The 19,289-nt window shown below is 37.8% G+C and overlaps 1 protein-coding gene across 2 annotated transcripts in view; it reads right to left on the minus strand.

Moving 5' to 3' along the window:
* Positions 1 to 19,289, minus strand: part of SH3RF1 (SH3 domain containing ring finger 1) — a 197,612-nt gene that overhangs the window by 10,473 nt on the left and 167,850 nt on the right. For both annotated transcript variants that reach the window (XM_074274093.1, XM_074274092.1), the window contains exons 8-11: positions 17,739 to 17,909; positions 12,907 to 13,166; positions 9,040 to 9,389; positions 2,591 to 2,928 (exon numbers count right to left, since the gene is read on the minus strand). In XM_074274093.1, the coding sequence (XP_074130194.1) occupies positions 2,591 to 2,928; positions 9,040 to 9,389; positions 12,907 to 13,166; positions 17,739 to 17,909 (1,119 nt within the window). The remainder of the gene's footprint in view (positions 1 to 2,590; positions 2,929 to 9,039; positions 9,390 to 12,906; positions 13,167 to 17,738; positions 17,910 to 19,289) is intronic.

A 19,289-nucleotide genomic window follows, 5' to 3' on the forward strand; every position in this document is an offset into this window, starting at 1 on the left:
AAAGAGATCATCGGCACTCTTAATTGCCAAAGACCTTTCATAACAATAGACTTATAGTTTATATGCCCTTGGATGAATGTATGTTCTTGAGGGTGGCAATCAACTCTGAGTGGTTAACGATTAATGAGAGAGAATGAATATTACAATAGGAAATGGGTCTTGGGGTACGTGATAATGAACACCCAAATCTTGGTCAAAGAGACTTTTCAATTTCCATATCATCAGTCTGACAAAAAGGAGAATCCACACTTTCTCAGACCTGTCTGAGTAAACACAATAAACAGGAATCTACCCATTCACCAAAATTTAGAATTTCTTTTAATGTCTTTGATGAGATCTAAGTCTTTGTCTAACATTTCCCACAGTAGTTGATTTTTGGATGAGGAAAAAGAAAAGGGGGAAAAAAACCCTTGGTCCTAATTGAATAATGAGCTATTAATACAGGAGAGAAGTAATCATTTCTCTCAATACTTTTCATATAATAGTACATATTATACTTACCATACTCATATATGCCCTTATAGAGCAGTCATTCGTTTCTGTCTTTGTGGAGTCCCCAGAACCTATCACAGTGCCTGACATACAGTAGATATTGGATGGTGTTTGTTGATTTGTTGATTGATTGATAGTCTCAACTGTAAAATGAAGAAATGGAGGGGAGGGGGCAGCTAGGTGGTGCAGTGGAAAGAGCACCGGCCCTGGAGTCAGGAGGACCTGAGTTGAAATCCAGCCTCAGACACTTAACACTTCCTGTCTGTGTGACTCCAGCAAGTCACTTAACCTCAAGTGCCTTGCCCAAAAAACACAAACAAAAAAGAAGAAGAAATGGCTTTAGATGTATGGTTCCACAATCCCTGTATCTCACAGAGTTGTTACAAATGAGACAATATATGTGAAATATTTTGTAAACCTCAATGTATCATACATTGGCAACTAGGTAAATGTGCGCTGGGTCTGGAGTCAGGAAAATCATGAATTCAAATGTTGCCTCAGATCCTTATTAGTAATATGACCTGAACAAGTCACTTAAGCTCTGTTTGCCTCAATTTATTTAGCTGTAAAATGGGGATAATAAAAGCACTTGCTTCCCAGGATGTTATAAGGATAAAAGAAGAATATTTGTAATTATATTACATATTAATTATATTATTTTTATATAGTATAAATTATTATATTACATTATAAATATATGATATTTATATTATATTATAAATTATGGCTTGAAGCCAGAAAGACCCAAGTTCAAAGCTAGCCTCAAACACTTATTAGCTGTGCAATCCTGGGCAAATCACTTAAATCTCTGCCTCAGTTTCCTCATCTGTAAAATGAACTGGAGAAGGAAATAACAGACTATTCTAGTATATTTGCCAAGAAAATCCCAAATGGGGTCACAAAGAGTCAATCAACAATAAATTTGTACTTTGCAAATCTTAAAGTGCTATGTAAATGTTATTATTATTACTTATGCTACAAATACCAGTTATTTTTACAAACATCTCTCTTGTAATTCCAGAGGCCTGAACATAATTTTGAACCAATAAAAGGCGAACACTGAACCCTCCACAGGTAAATTCTATACATATGAGGAATGCATGCCTTATGCAAAAAATCAGGTATTGAGGAAAAGAAAATTTCACGAGGCAGCTCAACAAATGACAGTTTAACATATGGTGAGTGTATTTATGTTCCAGTAAATGTTGCGCCTATTTTCAGGGTATCAGAGAAGGCTGGCTTTCCCCCCCTCTAGGCAACAACAATATTTCATTTTAGAGTTTATATGTCCCTAGTAGATGATATTTGTCTTACTAAAAATAATTCATCTCCCAATGTACTCGGGTGCAACTAGTGGCTATGTCAAGAGACAACTGTTCCTTCTTGTAGCTATTAATCAAGCTGAGAGCGGTTCCAACAACCCTCATTTTCTTCTGAGTGTAACTGAACCGAACACTGGGTCAGGAGATAAAATTCTCTGGGAAACCATGGCAAGTCAGCCACATGCTTCTGGCAGAGGAATAATCAAAACGGAATGTTCTAGATTGGCAAAAGGCTTCAGCTGTTTCCTAAAGAGTAGGTACTGATGCAAACCCACTGTGGCTCCTCAGACCCCAGCCAAAAGCCTCGAGCAACAATCCTAATCATCTCAGATTGATAAGGCACCTTGAAGCACTTCTCTCAATGTGTTTGTTTTAAAAGCTTGTTTTTCAAAGGCTGTTTTTTTAGTGAGGGGAAAGGGAGGAGGGAGGAGAAAATAAAAGCTTGCTAATTGAAAAAAAAAAAAAAAAAAGACAAAACTAAAAAAAACCAAACCATTTCTTTTATCAGCTGCTAGAGGCAACTAAGTGGTACAGTGACTAGAACACTAAGTTTGTAATTGGGAAGATCTGAATTCAAATCTAGCTTCAAATATTTGCTATCTGGGATCTTCACTTAATCACGACTGCCTCAGTTTCCCCAAATGTAAATGGGGAAACCCAGAGTTGCTGTGAGGATCAAATGAGAAAACATTTTTTTGTTAGTACAGTGTCTGGTAAACAGTAGATGCTTAATAAATGCTTATTCTCTTTCTTTTGGAGTAGCCCCTATAACTCACCTTTCACAAACAATAGGCCTGGATTCATTCAGGACAGGGCCCAAGGAAGAACAGGGCTGCCGTGGGGGTGGAGCGATGGGAACCCCGGCGTCCAGTGAGCTGGTCTTCCTGCGAATTATCTCTAGGATGGCCGACTTTGCACTGTCCCTGTCCATGGGACAGGGCCCAGCCCGGTCGTGGCTGGCTCCCGAGGGGAGCTCGGGCCCCACGGCCCCCTGCAGGGCCAGCTCCGCCGGGCCCTGTTCCACTTCCAGAGTCGGGGAGGCTGGAGGGGAAGCCCGAGGTTTCCGTTTGGTGGACGCACCAGAAAGCAACTTCATCAGACCTTTCCTTTCTTTCTGTAACAGACAGACGTAGCAGGTTTAGTCTGGCATTTGTTTGCTATTATAATCAAAGCATCACAGAACTACAGACCGAGGGCATCTAGCTGGCACAGTGTTCGAATCCAGCCGCAGACACCTCCTAGCTGTGTGACCCTGGGCAAGGCACTTACACCTGGAAAATAAGAATCCTGGTGGAGAAAATCCCAAACGGGGTCATGCAGAACTGGACACCGTTAAAAAGACTTAAGAACAACAACAAAAATGATACACTGAGAGCTAGGAAAGACCACAGGGGGTCATCGTGTCCATTCCTCTTCTTTTCCAGGTGAGGAAAATGAGACCTAAGTTCAGGTGACTTACTGAAGATCACCCAGGGCTGTGGCAGGTCCTCTGACCACCATACATTACGTGTCTTTTATTTGCACTGATCTCTCCCTGTCTCTCTACATTTAATTTAGCTTTAAAAGTGTCCATTAGCAAAACTGATGGTCTTTTTGTGGGATTGACCATTTTCTTTGCTCCTCCTTTTTTTGATCATTCTTATATTTATGATAGATTCCTTAATTTAGGCATTATTCACTAAGTCAATTGTAAAAATCCATATTGGTTTGCATGTACCTGATCCTATTTGTACTGTTTACTTCTCATTTAGCCTTTGGGGGATCTATAAATGTGATATTGAAATTTTCCGTCTGAATTTAATTATAATTTTTCTGGCACACAGAGAAATGTTTAATAAATGTTTGGCAACTGATTTACTGATTGATTACAACTTAGAATAAACACTAGTTTTTGAGAATGTTAATGTTCCAGGGATATTTAAAACATATATGTTACACAAATTCTTCCATTAAATTCTCTCCATGTGTCTACCAAATCTGATTTCTTTAACACTCTGGCCAACGTTCACGAGGTTCTTCTATTATGTCTATTTGGTATTTTATTTACTTGTTTATATTTACTGTATTTAGGCGATAGGAACAGGAGAGGAGAAACGCAAACCAGGCGTGCACTCATTACGGATTTGGTGAGGTTGAAAGTGGATGCTTTTACGGTACTTTGTTCATGCTCAAGTCTATCTGCTATCACCAAGGTGTACCTGACAGTTTGCTATTATTACTAAACATGAACAATGTAACACCTAGCTCTACCTAAGAACTTTGTCATTCACAGATACTGATCGGTGAAGTATCAAACCAGGACAGACATTTGTTACTTTTACAAGGTCATTGCCTCCATTATATTATATATTATTTTTTAAAAAATATAAACAATAACAAAATAAAATATGTAAATAAAATGTTAAAAACAACATCATGCATAATCCCTTGATTAAAATTAATGAGTTAAAATTAAAAACAATAAAACAACTTTCATTTTGCAAGGATCTTTTTAATTAGGGAATTGACCATCAAAGCCAAAAATCAGATGATTAAATTTCCTCCCTCCACCCATTTTTGAAAGAAACTCTTTTATTAGTAGAAAGACACTGGCTGTGTGACTGAGTAGTCAGAGAACCTCACTTTCTTTTACTGAATAGTCACTCAAGTCATACCCAAAGCTCTGTCCTTCTCTAAATCCCTTTATATTTTCTCATTTATTTAACTCATTAATTCTCAAAGATTCAATGGTTAGATTTGGAGTTTGGGGGGGAAAACATTTCAAGGTCTATTATTGCCGCCTCCTGAGAGCTAATGGTGACTTTCTCATGTTTTACATCAGCAATGGAGAATCTCTATGAAACCGAAATCCATATGAAAATATCTTTATCTTCATCAACTGCTTTTTGGACATTATGAATTGGATATGCTTAGAAAAAGAATGCATCTCAACTTCAGCATGTCCAAAACAGAACTCAACCCCTTCAGAAAAACAAAACAAAAAACCAAGTACAATCTTGTTTTATCTTCAATAACAATCCTGGGAACTAGATATTCTTATTTTCCCCTTTTTACCTGGGAGGAAAAGGAGAAACAGAGAAATTACAGTTAGGAATTGTCTGAGGCCACATTTAAACTCAGATATTACATCTATTTGGTATTTTATTTACTTGCTTATATTTACTCATCTCGGCTATAAGTTCCTTGAGAATGAGGGCCATATCTTTGTTTTTCAGGGGAACAAACCAGGTGCTAGACAATCAACAGGTGCTCTCTTAAAAAAAAAAAAGGTGATTGGATTGACCAGCCTAGGCAGGAGCTTAGAACTGCGTTGAGATGTAGTATTTGTGTACACTGCCTTGAACATAGAAATTGCTCCATGCACTTACACTGAATGAATGAATGGAGAAGTGCATGTTAACTAGCCTAAATGTTCATAGAAAGGGTATCCCCTCTCCCTCTGCCCCCAGCCCAGGAGAAGCTGGCAACCAGAATCTCTCTCATAGCACTGGACTTAAAACGGTTGGGAAAGACACAATGTGCAATAGCTGCCCGTACTTCAAAGCCCACCCACCACTTCCCTGAAAGTCTTCCCTCCCAGACTGATTTTTTTAAACTAAGTAACAGAGTCTTTCTTTGGCTTATTTCTTACCTAGCCTTAATCACTGAATGGGCATTGTGTTGGTTAAACTGAGATGCAGGAAAGACCTTAGCTTAAAAAGCCCAGGTTTCCCCACCGCGTCCAGGGCCACCTTTGTCTTGATCTTTATCTTACCATTGGACCCAGTTGGCTGCAGCCCTCCCTCCCTTAAATCCAATTCACTTGCATGTCATCGCAACTCCATGATGTCATGGTTCTCTTTGAGAACAAAAAATAAACATCAGCAACAAGGAGGAGGAAAGTCAGCCCCAAAGGCCCCAATCGCTTTGCACTTGGTGTCCATCACCAACTCGCTTAAGCCCATCTCTTATAAGCTCAGTTCTGGGCTCTTGGAGCATCTTCAGTGATTAAATAAATTAAGCCAGTCTTCCTTTAATGACTTCTAAAGGGGCCTATTATCATTATCAGGCAATAGTGAAGGGATATACAGCATAAAAAATGTGGCTTTGTTTTAAGGGTTTGGGCTTTTAACTCTTCATTATCAGAGCAATGGACTGCTCTAGAGAAATGTTTTAGAAACTTAGCTGCACAGAATCCATTAAATGACTAAGGGGCACCTTTGGCTTTGGTGTGTATGTGTGTTTCCCCCCTCTCCCCAAACCCAGTACTAGAAAATGTAAACGGGAGCTGAATTAAAAAAAAAAAGAAAATTCTTCTATTCAAAGCAAATTCTAAACTCTTAGATCACTATCCTTGAGAAAGAGGACAAATCTTTTTTAATGAGCCCTCTTAATTCTAGCTCCTCTGTGTATTTCCCAGGAAATTATTTCTAGATGAAATAATGTTTTTTCAGGCAAGTTTTTTCTTCAGGGGATTTAATGGTGTGACTGGCATCTGAGTTGAAAAGAACCATTAAGGAGAGAAACCAGCAATCAGGCAGGAAGTACCATTTCTGCATTAAAGAAGAATATTGAATATCAATATAGCAAACTTTCAATTAACTAGGAGGAAAGGGCAGCATGAAAACCGAAGTCAGCCCCTCCAAACCTCTCATTTCACCAGGTCCTTGTTCTGCCTTCTCCAATCCAAACTGTTAACATAAGTGTTAGTAACAATGACATTTTACAGGGCTGTTGATTTCTCTCTCTTATTTCCTTTCTTGCTTTCAAATTAGGTTGAGAAAGTAGAAGACAGAAATCCAGGGCTGTTTCCAGATTGAATAACTGTTCACCAAACAATTAAGAATTCTCAAATCTGAGTAAAGAATGCAATCAATTCAATTCAATGACATCTTATTCCCTGTAAAGTGAGACTGAAATAGACCAAGGGAGAGGTCTTTCCTTGAGGTCCATGAATTTAAAAAAAATATTTTGATAACTCTATTTCAATATAATTGGATTCCTGTGTAAGACTCAGTATTTCATTTTGTGCATGTAAAAACATTATTCTAGCTTCACCAGACTGCTCTGGGAGTCTATGACATAGAAAGAATTAAGAGCCACTCCCCCCAGAGTACTACTGTGCTGTAAGAAATGATGAGCAGATTGATTTTAGAAAAACATGGAAAGGCCAGCATGAAATAATGCAGAGTAAAATGAACAGAATACAGAGAATGTGGAGAAATACTTTTTGAAGGATAACTATGAAAAACTGTTATTCCAAGTATTTAAATACTCAAATCCACTACAAAGGAACTATGAAGGAAGATGCTATCCGTCTCCAGAGAAAGAACTGATAAATAGAATTATACACAGCATAGTTTTACATATACTATGTATATACACATGCGCACACACAAGCTGTGGCAACATGATGGCCTTCTCTAGTGTGGGGTGGGGAGGGAAGGAGGAAGACAGTCCAGAACTTTAAAAAAAAGAAAAGAACCATGTCCTTTTTCCTTCTCCCCTGATTTTAAGGATCTTTTTTAAGATGGATTTTTAAAATCTATTTTAAGCCCTGAAGATCCCAGGACAGCGTCACAAGAGAAATGGATGAAGGTCCGATAGCTTAGTCTTGCCAGCATTGCCTCTTCTCATAAAAGATTTATCCCTTTTCTCAAGGATGGTGATCTAAAACTTTAGTATTTGCTAAAAGATCAGTCTTTTAAAATCCAATTCCCATTTACATGTTTCTACTGTTGGAAAACCAACAAACAACAAAACAAACTCCATCCCTAACACTGCATTCTGTTCATCAAGTGTGAGCTCTCTGTGCTCAGCAAAGCTTCTTCTCTAGACGCTGCTCATGTGACAAACAGGAAGAGTCATCCTCTTTGTATTTAAAATCCAGATCCTCAAGACAAGTTCCATCCAAAAGACAGCTTCTAGCAGGGATGTGAGAGTTGGGTGATGAAATGGCAGCCTGGGGGAAGGGTTTCCTTAGGCTGAAATATGCCCTGGGGACGAGAGGACGGCTTTAGATACTTAAGGGACTTTTCCCATGAACAGCCTATGGACTAAAATGTCAGCAGTGGCTGATCCCATGAAGAGCTGAGGCTCTTTGGCTTTTTGAAAGAGTCTCCATTGCCAAGTAAGACATGAGAAAGCTACCATGAGGGCTCATCAGTCAGCAGCAACAATAGAGTTTGAAATGTTTTTTCCAAAACTCCAAATCTAAGCTATGATTATAAATCATCTTCATCATCTTCTACATCTTCATCTTCTTCTTCCTCATCTTCATCATCATATTCTAATTCTTTTTTCTTCTTTTTCCTTTTCTTCTTCTTTCTTCTTCTGGCAATGACTTGCTCAAAGTCACACAGCTCGTAAGTATCACGTATCTATTCCAGATTTGAATCCAAGTTTTCCTGACTCCAGGGCTGGTGCTCTTATCTACTATGATACTGAAGCCACACCAATAAATCTTTAAAAATATATTCACATAGTATGAAGTATCCGTCTTGGGACTGGGTTATAAAAACCAAGGCAATAGTGATAAACTCTCATGTTAACCTGGCAATTAAATATTAACTTTTTAGTAGACTGTGAGGTTTATTCCCTCATAAACTACTGTTTACAGGCATACCTAACCATTTAAATAGACCCATGTACATTATTACCAAGGAACCAGATGGCTGAGAGTTCAATTGTGCCTTGGGGCTGATATGAGTTAAGCTATTGTACAGGGGTAAACTTATGAAATGTTCATTAAGAGTCACTGTAATGATCCAGTTTTGCTGTTGTCACTTCCTTCGTTTGAATTTATTCACCCCCACATTCTGTCCCCATCCAACATCTCCCTCCCTCCCTCACATACACACAGGGATTGTTTCACACATACTATCATGTGTGTTATATTCCCCACCCAACCCCTGAAGTAGAATATAAGCTCCTTAAGGGCAGGGACTATTTTAAATAAATAAATCCTTGTTGGATGGGACTGGCTCCAGGAGGTTAACTTTCCATTTAAATTTCCTGTAAGATCAAAGATCACCTAAACCACATCCATCATTTTGCTGATAAGCAAAATGAGTCACATAATAAATATGTGGTAGGATTAGAATTTAACCTTAGAAGCTCTGACTAAAAATCTGAAGGGTTTTCATAGAGCTGTAAGATAATGACAAGTGAGCCACAACCCCGCCCAAAAAACCCAAAACAAAACAAGGAAGAGTTGGAAAATCAGTCCTTGACCGGGGGACACTACCTTGCTGTCCTTGTCAGACCTGGTGGCAAGGCTCCCTCCACTAGCAGATAATGCATTCTCGGGAGAAGTCGGGGGACCAGGGAGGGCCGACCCTGCTCGGTCACTCAGGTCTGTCTCCAGAGAGGCGGCAGGGATGCCGGGGGAGTTCAGGGAGGCGGCTGCCCCACAGGTCAGTGGCACGGTTGGCTGGCTGAGGTTGACAGCAGCGGCGACATAGGCAGCAGAGTTGGGAATGGGAGGCTGAGGTTGCTGATGGGGCAGGATCACAGTTGCAGGGCCGAGGCAGGCTGGATTCTGCACCTGGATGGGCGTCACTGCAGCCGTGGGGCGCTCCTGGTTGTGAACAGCAACTGGGACAGAGGGGAGGAGATACACATCAAAACTTGAATTCTCTAATAAACATCACTTTTCAGAAGGAGTCACTCCATTGTAACAGAACGTGATAAAAGACTGTTATTCTCTCTACCATGATATAGTTCTGTGGTGGGAACTTCAAAGTGTCTTGTCTCCCCTGTCAAAAGCTAGAAGCCTTTTTCCCCCTTTAAGGAAACATCATCCTTCCAAATAAATGCAAAGGAAGTTTTCAACATTCACTCCTGTGAGATTTTGTATTCCAAATTTTTTTTTTCCCCCACTCTCTCCTCAAGACAGCAATCTAATGATATAGGTTAAACACGTACATTCCTTCCAAATCCATCTCCACACTCACCAGGTTATGCAAGAAAAATCATGAGGTCAATCTTTTAAAGGTCAGATTTTTAATTTATCCAGGGGCCCACTGTCCAGCTAACATCCAATACTCTGCAAGATGGGTACAATTTTCAAAACACCAGTCATGCAACTTTTTATGACATCTTACTATCCAAGAGAGGCAGCATTGTATCCCAAGTGCTGGGTCTAAAGTCAGAAAGATCTGACTTCAAATTCAGTTTCAGACACTTACAAGCTATGGGACTCAGCATAAATCCCTTAATCTCTGCTTGCCTCAGTTTCCTCATCTGTAAAATGAGAATAATTACAGCAACTACCTCCTAAAGTTGTTCTTTGAGGATCAAAATGAGATAATATTTGTTAAGTGCTCAGCACGGTGCTGGATACATAGTAGACTCTTAACAAATGTGCATTCTTATCAAGCCATTCTCAATTGATAAATGGTCAAAGGATAGGAACAGACAATTTTCAGATGATGAAATTAAAACTATTTCCACTCATATGAAAGAGTGTTCCAAATCACTACTGATCAGAGAAATGCAAATTAAGACAACTCTAAAATACCACTACTCACCTGTCAGATTGGCTAAGAGAACAGAAAAAAATAATGATGAATATTGGAGGGGCTGTGGGAAAACTGGGACACTGATGCATTGTTGGTGGAGTTGTGAAAGAATCCAGCCATTCTGGAGAAGAATTTGGAACTATATTCAAAAAGTTATCAAATTGTGCATACCCTTTGATCCAGCAGTGCTACTACTGGGCTTATATCCCAAAGAGATCTTAAAGAAGGGAAAGGGACCTGTATGTGCAAGAATGTTTGTGGCAGCCCTTTTTGCAGTGGCCAGAAACTGGAAACTGAATGGATGCTCATCAATTGGAGAATGGCTAAATAAGTTATCGTATGTGAATGTTATGAATATTGTTCCATAAGAAACAATCAGCAGAATGATTCGGAAAAACCTGGAAATTCTTACATAAACTGATGCTAAGTGAAATAAACAGAACCAGAAGATTATTGTACACAGCAACAAGACTATACAATGATCAATTCTGATGGATGTGGCTCTTTTCAACAATGAGATGATTCAAACCAGTTTCAATTGTTTAGTGATGAAGACAGCCATCTACACCCAGAGAGAGAACCATGGGAACAGAGTGTGGACCAAAGCATAGCATTCTCACTCTTTCTGTTATTGTTTGCTTGCATTTTTGTTTTCTTTCTCAAGCTTTTTTCCTTTTTAGATCCAGCAGATAACTGTATAAATATGTGTGTATACACACACATATTTATACAGTTATCTGCTGGATATATATTTAACATGTATTGGATTACCTGCCATCTAGGGGAGGGGGTAGGAGAAAGAAGGGGAAAATTTGGAATAGAAAGTTTTGCAAGGATCAATGTTGAAAAAATTTCCCATGCATATGTTTTTAAATAAAAACTTTATTATCTCCATGTTCCTTTGATCACAGACTCATCATGGGGGAATGGGATACTTCATTTTCTGAATTCAGAATTATGCCTATTTATTTTCCATTTCCCAATTTGGAAAATTCCTAATCTCTTATCCAATTAGAAATCAAACTAATGCTGTATTGTTTCCTCTTAATTAATTGGCCTTGTTTGATTGATTGTTTTTTAAAGTATAAATCTATCCGTCCCTCTAATCAGGTTCCAAGCCTAAGCTGAGGAGGTTTGGCCTGGCTTTATTAGGCAATTGCCACACATTACTTAATAAATCAACATGCTTGGAAGATCAAACCTTTGTTTCTTCAGTCCCTTTATTTTTCTTCCACCACATCTTCTTCCTTCCTCTCTGAGCGTCAGGCAACTTTCTCATACCCCACCTCCGATAGATACTAAATGTGGGATCTTAGGTCAGTCCTTTTCCTTTTGAAGTCCCATCAAGCCTTTCAAAACACATTTCTGATACTTCTTAACTATGTGATTCCACGTAAGCCCAACCCTCTCTGAGCAAGTCTCTAACATGTTAAGTTATAGTCAGTTTGCATTCATGTAAGTGGCAGGAGTTTCCAGACTAATGAACTCATAGATTCCTGAAATGCTGCCTAACTAAAGACTCTGGTCTTCTCCCTTCCTCTTTTCAGCTATTTGTTTTTTAACTTTTCATTATTTTCTCTTAACACTTAGGCTGTTCAGGGTCCCTCAAAAGTTTTATTTTCCCCCACTGGTGAGATCTAGGACTCCGGGGGAGTGGTAAGGAATTCTATAGGTTCAGGGAGTAGATGAAAAGTTAGGGAAATCTATTTTTCATAAGTTAATCTCCTGAAAGACAATATGGCACCATGGCTTGAGAATCAGTAGACCTTACTTCGAGTCCCACTGTTGATACTATCTGAGGGACACTGGGGAGATCACTCAATCTCTCTCCGTTTCATTTGTAGAAGGGAGAGAGATTTTCCTCATTTGTAAATTCTCCAGACTAAGGAAGCCTCTGCCTCAATCCTTGTCCCCTATGTTAGAATCACAGATTATCTGACTTAGTTAAATAAGACTTTCCATCCATAATGATAACGATATGCTAAGTTCTGGGCTACATGAGACAAAGCACCAAAAGTCTGCAACCCTCAAGAAGCTTATATTCTAATGGTAGAAACAACATGTAAATAAAGAAATGCATATAAGATATATACCAACTAGATGGAAAGCAACCTTAAGAGATAATATTTTTCTCTTTGTTTTATAATATATTATTTTAAATTCACACATGAGATACTTATAAACTACTTAGTAGCACAGTAAGTGGCTGGAACATAGTAGGTGCTTTCTGAATGCTTACACCCTTCTTCCATCCCCTTTCTTCCCCATCCCCGACCCTTAAAGGGAAAAGCTCAACTGAGACCCAGAGAGACAAAGTGACCTGCCCTAGAGTATGAATCAAGTTTGTGTTTAGGTTCATGAAAAAACCCAGCCAGAGATTTAGCTATAGATCAGAAGCAGCAGGATGTCTGCGCTCCAGCTCCCATACAAATGCTGATGCCCTGGCAGAAACCCAGAAGGAAGGACACTTGGTCAGCTGTCTCCATCTCCATCTCCTAATGCTATTCATGACTTAAAGGTTGCTCAATCTTTTCTAAAGGTCAGAGACGGGACAGGGGTGTTCTGATGTCTGTCAGGCAGGGCCCCTTTACCTGTACGGACAGCATTGCGAGCCTGATTGACCGTCATCTGTCTGATGATGGGCAGCAGAACCTTAGCCTGCGGACTGGTCTGGAGGTGGGCTGCCGACACCTCCACGGCAGGCACCGCGCCGGCACTCCCCGCTACGCCATTCCCCTGCAGTTTCTGGGAAGGCCCCGCGGCAGTGGAGGGACTGACCATGGTCACCACTCGACCCGCCTGGCCAGCAGTAGACATGGAGCCTTTAGCTTGGGAAGCACTCGTCACAGATCTGTCAAAATAGAGAAATCACCTTTTAATTGTGAGGAGACAGAAATAAATGTTGAGAAAGACCTGCTCATGTAAATAACTTAAGTGGAAATCTTGATTTGCTCGTCAACTTAGACAAACAAACATTTATGAAGTATTTACTATGTGCTAGGCAATCTGTTAGGTGCTAGGACAGAGAGACAAAATCTGCCATTAAAAAGTTTGTGTTCTATTGAGAAGAAACATGTACAGAACTAAGTATATATGACCTATATGATATATAGAAAATATATACTATAACATATAGCATATAATATGTTCATATAGCATCCAGTAAACATTTATATTTACATAATATACTAATAAATATAATCCAGCAAAAATATAATACTTATATTGATTTGACATCCAGTAAATATTTAGTATATTCATATAATATACAATATTCTATTTAATATCCAGTGAATATATACTACTATATGTATATAATATATTCATATAACACATAATATATAGTATTATATTTATATGTGTATATATTTATATAACATACGTATGTTACATAAATATAACACACTAAATAGATAATGGTATGTTATACATATATATGTATGTGTGCATATATGTGTGTGTGTGTGTGTGTATATATATATATATATATATATATATATATATATAGAGAGAGAGAGAGAGAGAGAGAGAGAGAGAGAGAGAGAGAGAGAGAGAGTATGCATACACATAAACATTCACAATAATTCCAGAGTTTGAGAGAAGAGAGGAGGAAAAGGAAAGCTTGGCAGAACTGGTAGTTGTTGAAGGAGCTAAGGATGACAAGAAGCAAAAAATTAGTTTGGTGAATGTAATTAGCAGGTTAGAGAAGATAAAAAAGACAGAGGAAGATGATATAATGCTGCATACCAGAAAGAGTGCAGATTAAGGTAAAGAAGCAAAAGGAAGGGAAATATTTGTATAATATCTACTATGTGCTAAATGCTTATGACAAATAACTTATTTTTATCCTCTCACCACCTGGAGAGATAGGTGCAATTACTGTTCTCATTTTATAGACAAGGAAACTAAAGAAACAAAGATTAAGGGACTTGCCCAGCATCACAGATAATAAGTGTCTGAGGCCAAATCTGAACTCGGGTCTTCCTGACTCTAAACCCATCATCTTCATCATCATCGTCATTATCACCATATCATATTTGACATATTTTAGGGGGTAGAAAGTTGGCTGGGGCAGGGGGTAGCTAGATGGTACAGTGCATAGAGAAGCAGCCCTGGAGTCAGGAGGATCTGAGTTCAAATCTAGCTTAAAACACTCAATACTTTCTAGCTGGGTGACTGGGCGAATCACTTAATCCCAATTACTTCATAAAGCAAAACAAGAAAGAAAGAAAAGAAGGAAAGAAAGAAAGAAAGTTGGCCATGGAGTCAGGATGACCTGGATTCAAGTCCAGTCTGGGATATATACTAGCTGTGTGACCCCTTAACCTCTCAGTGCCCCAGGCAATTCTCTAAGACTTTAAGAATTCTTAAATTCTTGGTACAAAAAGTTTCCAAATTGGGATTCCTCCAACATTAATAAATTCACAGGAACAAATAAAAAATAAATTTAAGTCAACCTAGTCAAATTCCACAAATTATCTTCTGAGTAATCATTAACAACAATAATAATAGCAACAAATAGGAATAGGATAAGAAAGGATAGAAAAAGGAAGAGAAGAAAGAGGAGGAATTAACAAAGACAGAGAAGGAGGGAGAAGGGGAGAAAGAAGGAGAACGAATTATCTCAAGATTATTTCTACCCAAATGTCACAAGAAAAGCTAATGGGATGAAGAAGAACAGCTAATTTAGAAACTGCTTTAAGAATTTTCAATACATTTAAGATTCATTATTCTATTCAAACTTTCTAACAATCTTTGGAGACAGGTGCTATCTCCATCATTAACCTCATTTGAAAGATGAGGGGACTAAGGGTCCATAGGCATGCACAGGTAGCAATATTCAGGTGTGACTCTTCCTGACTCTAAGTTTAGGTCACTCTCGCAACCTACTATATCACCTATAATATATAAAATTTTATATATAACATATATATGTGTGTATATATATATTATAGTTATTATTTACAATGTATATTATATGATTATGGTAGGATATTGACATATTGTCAATATATTATTATATTTATATATAGCATATTATGTCATATGTTATATATGTATATATATTATTATTTACAATGTATATTATATGATTATTGTAGAACATTGACATATTAAGTCAATATATTATTATATTACGTATATGTTATATATCATTTATATTATGCTGTATATTGTCATTAATTGTAATTAATATATAATAATATTACATTATATATTATGTCAATAATATTAACATTATATTATTAATGACATTAATATTATATTAATATCTAGTATTACATATTATAGATAACATATAATTATATGCTATATAATTATAATATATAAAGTTATAATATAATATACCTATATTATATTAATCTCTATTAAGTTACTCTAAGTGCTAGCTACTATTGTTATTATTCTTTCAATTCAGGTTGACCGCAACCCTTCAGTGCCTTAGCGTGTGGTCACTATTACCAAAAATTTAATCACTGGTGATCAATCTTTGGGTTAAGAGGCTCTCCTAGTTTAAGAATCTGATCTATGGATGACAGAAATACAGGGTGTCTACCTTTCTACATCCCCCTCACGTACTCTATGACTATACAGGCCTACCTACTTTTTGTTTCTTGAACAAAACACTGTCTAAACAAAACGCGTCCTGACTCCAGGTATTTGTAGTGGAGATATTTCGTGTCTGGAATCCCTTCCCTTCCCTTCTGCCTTTGATCTTCTCTGGCTTGCTTCAAGACTCAGCTCAAACCCCACTGTCCAGACGAGGTCTTCACCTCCTCCTTCTCCCCATATTACTGGTCCTGCCTCTCTGACATGATTTCCCATTTATGCTGTGAAGTGTTTCAATATTGTCTTCCCCCTTAGCATCTAAGTTCCTTGAGAGCAGAGATCATGGTATTGTCTTTGTATCTACTCCCAACACTTAGGTCACTACCTGACACAGATTGTTTTGAATAAAAATTGGTTGACTGATTGATCAAACCTGTAACAAAAGCTCTTTCAGACTACTAAAACATAAATCCCTGGTCAAAAAACCCATGGTATCCTCCAAGTCTTTAGTGGATGATGATAGAACTAGAACAATACACCTTTACTGAGCTGAAAAACAGTGAACTCAAAATAATGGTGACCTTGAGGCACTCCATAATTTTGAAGGACATTCTGAATCACAGAAAGATTAAATTACTAAATCCTTTTTCAGCTTGGAAAATGACAATGACTCAGAAAGTTACAGTGAGTCCCTAATTCCTGGTATAACAAGTCCAAACTTTTCTGCTGGTCTTTCCAAGCCCTCTATAATTTTTTCCCACTCATACAGGCTGAAATCCTTATGTGTATATGGTATTTCCCCTGGTAGAGTCCAAGTTCCTTAAATTCAAGAATGGTTTCATTTGTGTCCTTCTATCCTGAGCACACAGTAGATACTTAATGAAATGTTAATTAAGAACTCTGAGGGGGAGGTCTAATCATCTGACCCTCGATTAGACATTTTCTATATAGTTGTTCTCTAATTGTTCGCCACTATTTAAGACTGTCTTCTTGTGACTGGAGAGCTCTTCCATTTCACCTCAATTTTTAAGGCCCTAAGAGTATAAGTAATATGCTGTCATACAGTACTTTTGTGTCCCCCCCCACACTATGTTTAATCCTGGGTCTGATAGGACACACATTGAAATACCAGTTAAATGAATATATTTAAATGATCTTTTACCAGTTATACATAATAGCAACAAATCACAGACCAGCACTGAGTAATTAGGGAACAAATTATGGTCTATTAGGGGAAACTGTGATGAATTTGGAGGTAACCAATTAACAAACACTTATAAAGCACCCACTATGTGTTGCTGTACTTAGCACTGGAGACATAATTAAAAAGAATGAAACAAAGAAAAATGGGATTCAAATCTTCATTCTGCCACATCTTTAATATTTATGACCCTCATTTACAAAATTTCTGGAGGTGGACTCAAATGACAACTGAAAAAGGACACAATTAAATTTGCTTATGTATAAAGCAAAGCACGTAGTCTGAAAAGTAGTCCGTTAATGAGGCCAGATCTATCCACAGACAATTTTCAGATAGTCATGTAAAAGGAATTTGAACAAAAATATAGATAGATCATCAATAGAAAAATGGATTCTGTGAAATAGAAAATAGAAATAGAAATAGAAAAAATTCTGTGGTCTGAGCTAAGTAACTGGAACCTCTCAGTGCTTGAGATAATTCTCTGTGACTTTAAGTTGCAGATAAAATGTTCACCTGCACAATGTTTTCTCCTTTAGATGTTCTCTATACCAAAAATATCATAAAGTTCCATCCCTGGAAGGTGGAGGTAATTAAGCATGAGACACAGCCAGCGATTAGGGGAAAAAAGCCTCTTTTTTAGAACTTTTGAAACTATTGGTTAGAACATCCCACCTTGTGACTGGCGCTACATAGTTTCCAGGAAAAACTCCTATCTTGCTTGTGTGCATAGAAGTCCCTTTGAACCAGCCATCTTGACATTGCTCAAACACTAGAAACATCTCCCCTTTTCTCAGCTCCAGTTCATCCTCTTTCCGGGGAGTATATGGATAAATAGCAACATACCTGTAAGGAAAAGAGAGGCTATCAATTTCTTAAAAAAGAAATTCAAAATTAGAAATGTTTGAGTCTTTTTCATCAGTGATTGAAGATAGGAGAAATTTCTATGACCCCCCTAACTCAAACCTTTACAATATCATATTTTATCTGAAATATATTGCATATGATTTGTCAAATATTCAAATATATGCCTATCTTTTTTTTAAGAAGAAAAGATGCAGGAATCAGCAAAATATATCTAGCATTTGGGGAATCCTATGGCTGTACATACATGTGATTCTGTAGCCCTGAAAACAGACAAAGTACCATGGAATCAACTTCCCAATGCCAGACAGAAAAATCATTTTAGTGACAAAAGGCAAGGTCCATATTTTGGGATGCCCATCTAGAATTTCAAAGATTCAAATCTACTCCAGTAAAATACAGTAGCTCTTTAATGCCCATAAATGCAATTTTTGATTAATTAATACAATATTTTAGTATTTTGCTTGTGGATACATTTTTTTCCTCCTTTGAACACTTAGTTTTAGGGTCTTATATTGTTTTCTGAGAGCAAGAAGCTCTAGTGACATTTTTGACACTTCTAGAGAAATTTACATTCTCTAGGCTATGTTAAAGGAAAAAAAATCTTCCCTAAACTTCAATACAATCATGGTCTTTGACCAATGTAAGGAGAATTTATAGCTTAACTAAAATTACCAAGAGCCAGCCCCTTTACCTTTGAACTTTACTAGCAAATTCAAAACTACATTTTATCACATGATTTTAAGGTAGAACCAGTTGAAACACAAGGATAATGATGAAAATGAAAGGTGCTACAATGGATCACAAACAACAGAGCCAGTTTTTAGGGAAATGTAGCTTCTTGTTATAAGCTTTCTATCTCAAAATAGAGCTAGGAAATCTTGTGGGTGAAAGAGTTTTGATGGCTTGTTTAGGAAGCCTGAAGACGCTGACTAATTTCCTGATAAGAATTACTGAACTAGGTTTTCCCATACCCAAGGGCTCTCGAGTGTCCTGAAAGAACTCATTCAGTCTCCAAGGAGGCCAAGTTTGCAATTATCCCCCTGAGTAAATCTAGCTGCCCAAAAGGCGCTTGTTAGAAAGACTAACTCCAAAAGCCGATACGTGGTGTCGGTTACTATCAGGAGGAATGGCATTTGGGGGCTGCCAACTCAAGGGACAAACAGACAGAGATTCTAATGCTATTTGTTTCCCGTGTTAAGCTGGTTATTGGAGCTGAAAAGGAAAGGGGCAATGGATAAGGTGTGCATATTGATAAACAAAATAACTCCATGTTGCAAGATTACTTTGCTCACCTTTACCTATTTCCCACCAAACTGATATCCACTGCTCGCAGCAGCTCTCACAGAATAAAGAGTTTTT

Source organism: Sminthopsis crassicaudata, chromosome 6 (genome assembly GCF_048593235.1).
Source record: "Sminthopsis crassicaudata isolate SCR6 chromosome 6, ASM4859323v1, whole genome shotgun sequence".
NCBI classification, from domain to species: Eukaryota; Metazoa; Chordata; class Mammalia; order Dasyuromorphia; family Dasyuridae; genus Sminthopsis; species Sminthopsis crassicaudata.